Below are 11578 nucleotides of genomic sequence, written 5' to 3'. Positions count from 1 at the left end.
CGCTCAGTGTTTAATGGCAGGTGACAACGACATGCGGTGATGAGGACACCCCACTTCCAGCAGTGGGTCCCTATGTGCCCCCCGGGAACACAGGGCCATGTGGGGCTGTTGGCTCTGTCCCGGCTCCACATCCATCCCCACACAGCGCAGTGTCATTACTGTCCTCTCCTGCGACCCCGCTGCCACCCGGTGCCACGCTCAGAGTCTCCTCCTCCTGCAGCCCACGGCCGTCCTGGATGACACTCACTTGGGTTGGGGACATCCCCACTGCGCCATCCGTGATGTCACCTCCATGGGCACCGTCACCTCCATGGCCACTGTCACCTCTGTGCCCACGGTCACCTCCATGGGCATTGCCCTCTCTGTGCCCATGGTCACCTCCGTGTGTGCTGTCACAGCGCTCAGACCCCACATCCGTTCCCTCGGCCGCATCCCCAGTGCGACCCGGTGACCCCACACCTCCTTCCTCCTCCTCCATCCTCTTCCTCGGCCGCCCGCGTCTGCGTTTGGCCCCGACCTCGTGGGCCACCTCTGGGGACCGTTTGGTGGCCACAGGGCGCTGGGCTGAGCCCGGGGGGCCATCAGGGGCCGCTCCGCGGGGGCTGTCAGCTGCGGGCACGGCCACGCCGGGCAGCAGCACGTTGAGCCCGGGGGGCAGCGGGACGGCCACCTTCACAGTGCCCCCCAGTGGGGCGGCTGTCAGCTTGGGGGCCAGGACTGGAGGGGAAGAGCACACGGCTGTGGGGCCGGGTGGGACTCGGGGGAGGAGAAGGGGCAAACGGGCCACCAGCGCGTTCACCTGGGGGCTGCTTGGCGGCCGGGGCGGTTCCGGGGGCTTCTTCTTGTCAGGACGCGGTGGGATGGTGGCCTTGGGGACGCTGTCCTTCTTGGTCTGTGGGTGTGGATGCAGTGTGAGAAGTGGACATGGTGGGACACCAGGGGATGTGGGACACAAGGATGGGGACATAAAGAAAGCAGAGACATGGGGACAGGGACACAAGGAGGACAGGTCTATAGGGACAGGGGATATAAGACAGGGACAGCTGGGGATGGGGGACAGCAGCGGATGGGGGGCATCGTGTTCCAAGTGGCCTCACCTGTGCCAGGCTCCGCTCGCCTCCCTCCGAGGCCTCCAGGCCATTCCTCTTGGACAGTGGAGGAGAGCGGCCATCATGATGGGCCTTCTCTGTGCTCTCTGGGGACACGCAGTGAGACGTGAGGTGGGGAAGAGCCCCACTGAGTGGGGACAGTGCCCAAAGCCACCCCCACAGCCACTAAACTCCACACCCCACGGGGACACCCGCTAGGGTCCCCCATCGGCCCACCTGAGACCACCATGGCCATGACGAGGTCGGCGCGGGCCGAGCGGGAGCTGATGATGTGCTGCTGGATGAGGAACTGCGCCACCTCCACGATGTTGTTGAAGGAACGTTTGAGGATCTTCTCGGCCCAGTCGCAGGTCAGGGCGCAGGCCGCTTCCATCACCTCGCTGGTGTAGGACTGCACCAGGTCTGTCAGCTCCGTGTGCTGCTGGTGGGACACCAACATCACCAACGGGGCCAACAACGCCACCGTCACCACTGTATGGGGACAGAGCGGAGCTCAACCCTCGCTCGCCCCACGGGAATGCATCCTCCTGCCCCACTCCTTTGAGCGTATCCCAAAGAGGCAGAACACGGACCGGCATGGAGGACTTACAGTCTCTGCCACCTTGAGGTCCAGGCTGGGCAGCGGCGGCAGGCTGACCACCGTCTTCCTCCGGATGCCGCTGTAGCAGTACGTGTGTTGGGGTTAAGGGGCAACAAAACACATCTGGGACAGCTGACTGTGCACCGACCCCACGCACAGCACCAGGAGCCACCAACGCTGCCTGCTGCATGGAGACCCATCACGACAAAAGGATATTTCGATTGCCCGCGGCCTCCCAGCCTCCTGGCCTTGATGTTGGGGAAGATCTCCCGGATGATCTTCCCGAAGTTGGCGGCGCTCAGAGGGCGGCAGCAGAGATTATCGCAGTACTGCCTGGGGGGGAGGGTGGGTCAGAGCTGCCGACCCCTCCTCGCTGCTCCCATTCCGTGTTCCAAGAGCTGCTGTTGGGCATGGCCGTTCCCAACCAACCCAAGTGCCACCTGACCCCAGACAGAGCTCTGTGGGGCACTGCTGTGCTCACTTGTAGGATTTGCAGATGCCCTGGTTGGGCATGGCCATTCCCAACCAACCCCAAGTGCCTGCTGACCCCAAACTGAGCTCCATGGGGCACCACCACGCTCACCTGTAGGCGTTATAGATGACCTGCACTGAGCATGGCCATTCATAACCAACTCCAAGCACCCACTGCCCCCAATCCAAGCCCCATGTGCTCTGCTCACCTGTAGGCATCGTAGACATCCTGCTTGGGCAGGCAGGTGTCTGTGTGCTCCTCCAGGTGGTTCCGGATCCAATTGCAGGCATGCATGTACTCAGCTGTGCTCAGTGAGCTCAGGTCCAGGCTGCTGCTGGGAATGATGGCATGGAGTGAGCGGATGGGGGTGATGGCTCGGGGAGGCAGACCCCCAGCACCCACCTCCTGTCCCCCAGGCTCGGCCCCGATGGCAGCTGGAGGTAGAGGTAGAGCTTGTCGCTGTCGGAGAACTTCTGGACATCTTGCTATGGGCGAAGGGTCCGAGCGGAGGGGAGGAGGGACCAGAGACAAAGAGAGGTGAAGGATCCAAAACAGAGCCAATATTCATGGAGCATTTGAAGCCAAAGGTTTGTGAGCATGGGCACAGCCTGCACGTGGGGTAAATGGGGCCGGGGGGACAGCAGGGGTTGCTCCATGTGGCGCTGAGGGAACGGGTGCTGAGCAGCTCCTGACTTCTATGGGACGTGGGATCGGGGAAATGGAGCTGGAAGAGGGGTTTGGATCATGGAGGGGTGGGCACATGGCGCTCCCCCACTCACAGAGGCACTCACCAGGATGGCGTCGACTTTGTTCTGCACCGCTTTGCTGCAGGGGACAGACAGAAGGGACAGAAGGGACAAGGAGAAGACATCAGGGCACGGGATGGCCTCACTCCGAGGACCCCCGCCCGCATCCCGCTGTGCTCCTGAGGAGTTCTGCACCAATGTTCCCACCCAAAAAAGGCACCGACTCTCATCCCTTCCATCCACGGGGCTACAAATTCATCACCCCTGTGAAGTCAGACCCCGTTTGGGTCGCTCGGGTTATCGGGAGGGCGCTGCAGCCTTACGAGATGTTGCCCCGCAGTTTCTGCAGCAACGTGCTCGGCTCTGCCGCGCCGCTCCGGGAGCCGCCGGGTGACAAAGTGCCCTTCTTGGTGCCCTGGGGGCTCAGCTCCTCCCCCGCCGCCGCCCCCCCCCCCGCCGGGCCCCCCCCCCCAGGATGAAGAAATTCAGCCCCAGAATGGGGAGGGGAGCCCCTCAGAGCCCAAATCCTCCACTGGTACCCGCAGAGTTGGCTCTGCCCCCGGTGTCCCCACCCGGAGACGTGTCACCAGCAGCAGGGCGACGGGACGCAGGAGGACAGCGGGCAGCGCAGCCCGGCATGGGCCGGGGACGGCAATGGGGGGACGGATGGGAAACGGGAACGGGGACACCGGGCTATAAAGGACGTGAGGACGGGGGACACCACGGCACAGAGGGGTGGGGACGGGGGGTGGGGACATGGGACATGGGAATGGGGGACAGCAGGGGGTGGGGACGGCAGGGACCCCCGGAGCCAGCAGCTCCCGGCGGACGGTGGGACCCGAAGGCGCGGGGACTGCAGCGGTGACCGCGACCCCAGCCGCGCTGCGCCCCCCGGCCCGCACCCACCTGCGGGCTCTGCTCTGCCCCGTCCCGTCCCGTCCCGCTCCTCCTCGTGCCGCCGCCTCCCCGCGCACCGGGAACCGAAAGTGCTGCGCCCCTCGTCGGGCCGCCGGCAGCTTTTTTCTGATTGGCTGCGGCGCCGCAGATCTGCCCGGATACTGCGCCGTGCTTTAATGTGATTGGCTGCTATCGGCTGTCCTACCCGGATACAAGCGGGGCTGCGCTGCTGAGTGGCGGCGCTCGAGCTGAAGTCTGCCTAGCAACAGCTCCTGATTGGTGGAGTGGAGGGAGGGGATGTGGGGGTAAACGAGAGATGTGCGTGCAGCGTGCGTGCAATATGCGTGCAGAGTGCGAGCAGCGTGTGTACGGTGTGCACGCAGTGTGCACAGTGTGCGAGCAACGTGTGTACAGCAAAGTGTGCAGTACGTGCACACCTGCAGTGTGTGTGCAGCACAGTGCACATGTGTGCACCGTGCGTGCAGGCTGAGCTGGCAGTGTGTGCATGCGCAGCAACAGGGCTCAGCTTTTGGGGGGCAAACAGAAGTAGAAGAAAGGATGGAGATGAGGGAGTTCTGGTGCAGAGGTCTCTGCTTTATTGTGGGGTGCTCAGGGTTGATCGCTGCACCCTCTGTTGGCACGGGGGGACCCCAGGGCTGCAGGGTGGGCTGGGATGCAGGTGTGGGATGTGGGGCATGGGATACGGGGTGCAAAATGCAAGATAGGGGATGTGGGGTGTAGGGTATGGGATGCATTGTGTGGGGCACAGGAAGCTTTTGGGTGAGCACAGCTGTGGACCTCGAGCTTCTTTATCCAGTTGTGCCCTCAGCACCGCTGTGGGGCAGCACCCGTCAATGGGAGGTGGCGGCGGGCGGCCCTAAACCCAAATGTCAGAGGTGCAATCCCCGCCGGGGTAGCGCATCTCGTGTGCCATGCAGGGCCCTCCCGGCTCCTTCCCGAAATCCACCAGGAAGTCGCGGTTGACGCTCAAACCGCCCCTCTCCGTGTCCACGTCGATCTGCAGCATGACGGAGCCGTCCCTGCAGGGGGCACTGGGGGTCAGGGGGCACAGCCCCTCCAGCGGCAGTGAGCGCCGCGGTCGGACGCCCAGCCGCTCCCACCTGATGAGGTCGGGGTAGAACTGCCGGTCCCAGGCGCTGTACAGCGACGTGGTGACGTAGAGCCGCTTCCCGTCCAGGCTGAGCTGGATCATCTGAGGGCCCCCCGGCACCTTCTTGCCCTGCGGGAGGCGGAGGGGACGCACAGTGAGCAGCGGATGGTGGAGCGGAACCAGAGGGTCCTCTGTGCCCGACCGTGGCGTTGTCCCATAGGACATGGTGGAGCATAACCAGGACCTCACCACGGGGCCTTGCTGTCTTCCCATGGGTCATGGTAGAAAACTGTGCCACCTCAACCATGGCGTCATCCCATGGGATGCGGTGGAGAATCACCAGAACCTTTCACTTGGGCACGGTGTCATCCCATGGGAAACGTGGAGGAGAGCATGGGGCCCTTGCCACCCAACCATGCTGTTGTCCCATGGGACACGGTGGAAAGCCAGCAGAGCCTTGCCACCCAGCCATGATGTCATCTCATTGGATGCAGAACCAGGGGAATTGGGTGCTCCCCATCTTCACCACCACAGCCCCACATAGTTGGAGGCTCAAGATGGAGGTGGGAAGAGCAAAGTGCTCACCTGGATGACAAAGGGCTCCGGCTGGCTCTGCAGCTCCTCATCTCTGAGCACAACCACGGGCCCTCCCTTGGAGATGCTGCCCCCCACAAAGACCTGCAAGAGAGAGGTGGCACGGTGGTGGCACTGGACCCATCTGCCCCCAGGCAATGGGGCGAGCTGCTGCCTCACCTGTCCTACCAGCCTGGGCCTGCGGGTGTCAGAGATGTCATACTGGCGGACATCCCCGTGTATCCAGTTGCTGAAATAGAGGAACCTGTCGTCCAGCGAGATGAGGATGTCGGTGATGAAGCCTTGGGATGGCACGGCACAGTTGCACATGAGCGGCGCAGCGGGCAGCAGGCACACAGCAGCTCGTGGGGAAACACTCACCTGGCATGTCCGGGAGCAGCCAGCCCTCCACCTTCTTGCTGGGGACCTGGATCACCTTCTCAGCTGCCCAGTCACCACACTGCGGGACAGAATGCGGCCCCACGGGGCTCAGAGTGGGCAGGAGAAGACCCCAGGGTGGGGGACGCCATGTGTGCGTGCAGCAGAGGGATGCAAACCTCGTGCCTGGCTCTATAGGGCCAGCAGAGGAGCCGGGACCTGAGGCAGGGCTGTGGGGCCTGGAACCTGTCTGTCTTTCCAACTGGATTAACTGGTTTGGGCAAAGAGGTTCTCCTCGCCCGGTTTGTTTTTACGCACAATAAGCACTGAGAGCATTGCTCACATTGTATAAATCCACAACCAAGGTTTAAATCCTCCAAATCCCATCGTCCCAACATAAACCACTGCTGGTCAGAACAGGTCCTGCAGCTGCAGCCTGGATGGCATCCCGGTGCAGGGCAGCATCCTCCCAGCACGTACCTCCGTCTTGTAGAAGCGGTGGATGGCGCTGCTGATGGTGCAGCCCACGAAGCCCTCGGCCGCGTCGGGGTTGTGCAGGAAGCGAATCTCCAGCGGTGCTGCATCCTCACCCACGTCGATGGCCTGCACGTAGGTGTGGGTCGTCCAGTCCCACACGTTCAGGCGGCGGCCGTAGCGCCCTGCGAGGGGGCAGGGGGTTCTGAGGGCTGCTGTGGGGAGCGGGGCCACCACAGATGTGCCGTGGACCCAGGTGAGCCCCGATGGCCCCCAGCACAGATGACAGAATCACAGTTGTTAAGGCTGGGAAAAGCCTCTGAAATCACAGTCTTTATAGACTCAGTAAGGTGGGCGATGACCTTCAAGGACATCAACCCGTGGTGGACCTGACGATGTCGACGTGGTGGTCGACCCATCACCACCATGCCAACCGAACCATGGGCTGAAGAGCCACATCTACGTTGCTCCTGCTGGGTCTCACCAGGGAAGATCCTCGTTAGGAGGAGGCCTGAAGGGCAGGGACACCAGTGGAGGTGTTGGGCTGAGCTGGGGTTCATCCCTCATCCCCACTGCTGAAATCCAACCTGTGTTGCCTGTGTTTTAAATCCAAGTGAGCTGTGGGAATTTGTGTGCAAGACAGCAAGCAGGCTGTCTCAATTTGCTCCATGTCCACTGAATTGTCAGAAAAGGGCTGAAATTTGGCCTCATGGCAGTGCTGCTCAGCACCTCTCCTGGAGTACTTCAACAGCAGTTTCCTCACCTTTTTTCAGGTCATTTGGGTTAAACCCGTATCCCAGGCACTTGGGGATTCCCCACTCCGTGCTGATCAGGACGTTGTGGCGCGGTTGGTACCAGAAGTCGTAACCCATCGGCGGGTTCTTGTCACCCTTCTCCCAGTTCCCCTTGATGTCAAAGGTCTCTGCATCCAACAGAACGAAGCCACCTGCAGCAAAACCAAACACGCCTTGGTAGTGAGGAAACCACCCAGGTGAACTAAGATAACACCCAGGTTGTGTTCTAAGATAACAAAATATGGAGCAGGGTGCTGCAGACATCTTGGGATGGTGCTGGACGTGGGACCGCTCGCCCGGCCCCATACCTTTCCCATTGCCGGCCGGGTCTCCCAGCGTGCTGATCATCACCTCTCCGCTGCCCAGGCAGTGGGAGGTGTGCAGGTAGCCCAGGTCACACTGCCAGAAGACGTCCTCCGGATTGATGACCTGCAGGATTTCACTCTCTCCATGAGCTCTCCCTGGTGATGTGGCACTCGTGAGGCTCACAGGGCTGGCGGTCCCAGCACCGCCTCCAACATACCTTGAAGAGCCTGGGAGCTCGGGGGTCGGTCCCCACATCCACCACGTAGATGCGGGAGGAGATCAGGCTGGGGAGGATCAGGCGGTTCCTCTTCTTGGTGGTGTCCCCAAAGCAGCTGCTGCAGGTGTTCCAGCCCGAGTGGTGCAGCTCATCCCCCAGGTTGGGCATGGGCAGGCGGTGGATCACCTGCAAAGCCCAGTCCCACTCACACGGAGGATCAGCCGCTGCCACCCGTTCAGCACTGAGGTGAAGCGTCTGGTACCTGGCTGTAGTGCGGAGATTTGGGGTCAACATCCACAGTGGCCAGAAAGTCGGGTTTCCCCCTGCCGGTGTTCCTGTAGATGCAGGGCACGTACACAATCTCCTCCCGCGGACCTTTCGAGATGGAAACATGGCTTGCAAAGGCGTCTGCAGGAACAACCGGATTCCCACATCCCTGCATGCCTGGGGCTGGAGATGGCTGCCCCGGGGGAGCTGGGCTCATTGGGTTTGGGGTATCCTCCTCCCTATGGATTGCCATGGCCGTGGGTCGCTCCACCCGGTCCCATGAACCAAAGCACGCTGTGTTCTCATGGATAGGCTGTGATTTTTGGGTGGTGCTGTATGGAGCCAGGAGTTGGACTCAATGATCCCAACTCACTGGGTCCCTTCCAACTTGGGATATTCTATGGGGTCCCTTCCAGCTCAAGGTGTTCTATGATTCTGCGTGTCTCATTTCCACCATTTCCATCAAGCCTTAAAAATACATGAGGAGTGGAAAGGTGGAACTCTCGCCAGGCTGAAGCCAAGGGCACAAAGATCCCACTGAGCAGTGAAGCCCTGCTGGCTTCCCAGGCAGAATGTGGTGACCCCCAGCACCCCGACCCCACCGGCTCCTCGCCCTGCAGGGGTGGCACCATGTCAAAAAGTGCTGACCGAGCAAAGCAAAGCGAGGGGGTGGAACTGGTCTGAGAAATGCTGAGGAGGCAAAGAGGTGGAAAACAGGGAGAGGTGATCTGGGAGCCTGGAGCTGATCCAAAGCAGCAATAGCTGCTGCCTTTTCAACACTGTGCCTTTATCAGCCCTTTATCAGTCTTTAAGCACTCAGTCCTTTGCTGTAGTTTGCTTTGCTGAAAGGTATTTCGGGATGGGAGTCACGGAGCAACACCAAACTACAGGACTGAGGTTTCGGAGCTGTGCTTGCATAGCACAAAGGATTAAGGAAGGATTAAGGGAGGGACTGCAGCAGGTGATGCTTTCCTTGAGCTCTTCACACGAGAGCTCACAGTTCTGGCAGTGCAGCCAGAAGGATTTCCAAGCAAAGTTCCTGAGCAAACAGCCTGGGAGGGCGGATTTTACTGCAGGAGTTCTGAGCAGTCACCAGGAGCAGAGCTGACGCCGTGTTCCGGAGGGTGTCTGGAAAATCCAGAATTCCCCTCCAGCCTTCTCCACTCCCTGCAGATTTGAGAGGGGCCGCAGCAGCACCGCGTTCCCTCTGGGTTCTGCCCTGCACAGCCTTGGGTGGCTCTGTGCAGGTTGTGACCCATCCCAAGCTATTCTGAAGTCTGAAAAATTCTGACACCGTGATGCAACTGAGGCTTGGCCCCAGACGAATGCTTCCCTGGCTCCTGCTGGGAACCTCCTCCGTGGATGGAGCTCATTGATCTTGAAAGCACTGCTCTCATCTTCACCTTCACCCGCAGCCAGCACAGGGCTGGTCCCCACAGCCCCACGCAATGCACTCACCTTTCATGGCGTCCAGGGGAGAGGCATAGCCGGGACCGCACGCTCCACACCGGGCTGCGTTGGAAACAAGAAGGAATGGAAAATAGGTGGCAGTGAGAGATTTGAAAGCCCTTTTGGCAAAGGCCAAGTGCCTCATTGGAGCCACTGTGGTCTGAGAGTATCCCCTGCGGCAGTGGGACCACATCAGCCCCAGGCAAGGCAGGTGGTGGCCCTCCAGCACCCACCAGTGAGGCCTCCAAAGATGAAGATGGGCATCCAGAGTGAACCAGGATGCCCACATGCGCCCAAAGAAGTCCCCAGACCCAGCGCCTCCAAAAGGATCCCTCCAAGAGGCGTTAAAGATCAGGTGGACGGGGTGCAGAGCACCCGATGGAGCTGAGGATGTCCCTGTTCACTGTGTGGGATTGGGCTGGACAGCCTTCAAGGATCCCTTCCAACTCAAACGATTCTGTGACCTTAATGATCATCCATGGAACCATGGGATGGTTGGGTTGGGAGGGTCCTTAAAGGTCAACCATGGGATGGTTGGATTGGAAGGGTCCTTACAGATCATCCTCAGAACCATAAAACCAAAGAGGTTTGGGTGGAAGGGACGTTGCCCTGTTCATCGCAGTGGGGTGAGACCAGATGGCCTTTAAGAGCCCCTCCCAGCTCAAAGGATTCTGTGATTCTTTGTTTCTGATCTTCCCCTTTTAGGATGGCGAGCCTGAGGAGAGGGAGAGAACCCACAACCATCAAACCTCACAACGCAGCTTTGCTGACTCAGTTTCATGTTTGCTTTTGAAGGTTTTCTCCCTGAGGACAGCACGTTCTGCGGGAAGCACGGGGCATGGGGCTGCTGTTCCTTACCCGGAGCATCGCGGAGCCACCCCTTCTCCCTTCCCCTGCAGAAAATGCCCCACCAAACCCAAACTTTGCATTGAGGGCTCCCTGCCAACGCACAGCACAGTTTGTTACAGGTGCATAAAAGTGGGAATAAGCGGACAAAAAGAAGTTAGAATGCTTTTAATTATCAGTGTGCCTAAATGCTACCTGGCAGAGGAGAAAAGGATCCGTCTCCAGGCAGAGAAAACACCACGCTCATCCCCACGTGTGGAAAGCTTTGTGCTTTCAGAGCGTCCCAGGAGCAGAACTTCCAGGAGGAGATTTGAAGGACTGCAGAGCCGAGCAGGCAGCCAACCACCACAGCCCTGCATGCACGGAGAGGTCACTTACCAGAGCTGGAGGCTGTGCTGGATGTCATCTTCTGGTGGGGAATGGAAGGAGCTGATTCTGCCTGCATGCTGCTGCCCGGTCCACGTCGGTGAGGAGATGCGTCTCCACGGGGCTCCAATATATAGGGAGAGCAATGGGTAGAGGGCTGGTGTGAAAAGGACACCGAGGGAGGATCCCCACGCCCCAGGGTGTGGGAGGCACCGGGGCAGCGCTGGAAACGTGCGGGGAAGTATTTCAGAACCTTCTCTCCTCCCACAGATGGAGGGCAAACGGTGGTGGCTGCACTCCGCAGCGTCACACTGAGAACGCAGTGGAGATTTGGGGTACGGGGAGAAATGGGGCAGCCCCACTCCTGCGGGTCTGTTCTGGAAGTGCTGTCTGGAGCTTCCCCGTGCGGTGCCCCCAGCGAGGTGTGGGCGAGCACAGACGCTCCCAACCACAAAAATAACTTAATGAGGTTGCAGATATTAATCGCCAAGTGAAAATTAAAAGTGAGGACTGGGTTTCTTATAATTGCAGGGTGAGCGCTTGCCGTGCGATGGCGGGTGGGAGAAGCGATGCAGCAGGTTTCCCTTTGACACATCCGACCTCGGCTGCTGCCTCAGGCACAGCTTCACCGGCAGGTTCCTGCCCTGTCATCTGCACCCACCCCAGGGGGGGAGCTTGGACACAAAGCCCCCCTCCACCCAAAGATCTGCACCCAAAGCAAAAAGGCCCACAGGTGCGGCATCAGCAACTCCTGCCCCACCTCCACCTGCTGAGGCTCATCTGAGTGCATTGGGTGCTTCAAACCATGATGGGAGCTGCAGGGCCACGAGAGGCTGTTGGACATGAGGGACTGCAGGACAAGAGGAGATGCACTGCAGTGAGGAGCTCTATGCCACCACAGAGCCTTCTCTGCTCTGGGCCAAACAAACGGAGCAACCAGAACTTCCAGAACTCCTGCACACCTCATTTTGGAGGCTTGCTTTCCTCCCAGGA

The 11578-nt window shown here is 60.3% G+C and overlaps 2 protein-coding genes across 2 annotated transcripts in view; both read right to left on the bottom strand.

Moving 5' to 3' along the window:
• RFX5 (regulatory factor X5) lies at positions 1 to 3665 on the bottom strand. Its single transcript, XM_042837517.1, has 10 exons — positions 3495 to 3665; positions 3231 to 3439; positions 2953 to 2986; positions 2564 to 2646; positions 2370 to 2495; positions 1906 to 2022; positions 1699 to 1780; positions 1326 to 1530; positions 1098 to 1195; positions 1 to 892 (listed from the first exon to the last, which is right to left on the bottom strand). Exons 1-10 carry the CDS (start codon positions 3663 to 3665, stop codon positions 71 to 73), a joined length of 1947 nt encoding a protein of 648 aa, XP_042693451.1. The 3' UTR covers positions 1 to 70.
• Positions 3666 to 4681: 1016 nt separating this feature from the next.
• Positions 4682 to 11578, bottom strand: part of LOC122170559 (methanethiol oxidase-like) — a 7249-nt gene continuing 352 nt past the window's right edge. The window contains exons 2-12 of the mRNA XM_042837516.1: positions 9383 to 9436; positions 7920 to 8032; positions 7658 to 7843; positions 7443 to 7563; positions 7104 to 7286; positions 6347 to 6525; positions 5870 to 5948; positions 5669 to 5790; positions 5501 to 5593; positions 4926 to 5044; positions 4682 to 4844 (exon numbers count right to left, since the gene is read on the bottom strand). Of these exons, the coding sequence (XP_042693450.1) occupies positions 4682 to 4844; positions 4926 to 5044; positions 5501 to 5593; positions 5669 to 5790; positions 5870 to 5948; positions 6347 to 6525; positions 7104 to 7286; positions 7443 to 7563; positions 7658 to 7843; positions 7920 to 8032; positions 9383 to 9436 (1412 nt within the window). The remainder of the gene's footprint in view (positions 4845 to 4925; positions 5045 to 5500; positions 5594 to 5668; positions 5791 to 5869; positions 5949 to 6346; positions 6526 to 7103; positions 7287 to 7442; positions 7564 to 7657; positions 7844 to 7919; positions 8033 to 9382; positions 9437 to 11578) is intronic.

Source organism: Centrocercus urophasianus, unplaced genomic scaffold (assembly GCF_019232065.1).
Source record: "Centrocercus urophasianus isolate 14NV4802_14NV808 unplaced genomic scaffold, USGS_Curo_1.0 seq_72, whole genome shotgun sequence".
In the NCBI taxonomy this organism is placed as follows: domain Eukaryota; kingdom Metazoa; phylum Chordata; class Aves; order Galliformes; family Phasianidae; genus Centrocercus; species Centrocercus urophasianus.
Note: the sequence above shows the minus strand (reverse complement) of the source record. Positions and strands in the feature narration are given on the sequence as shown.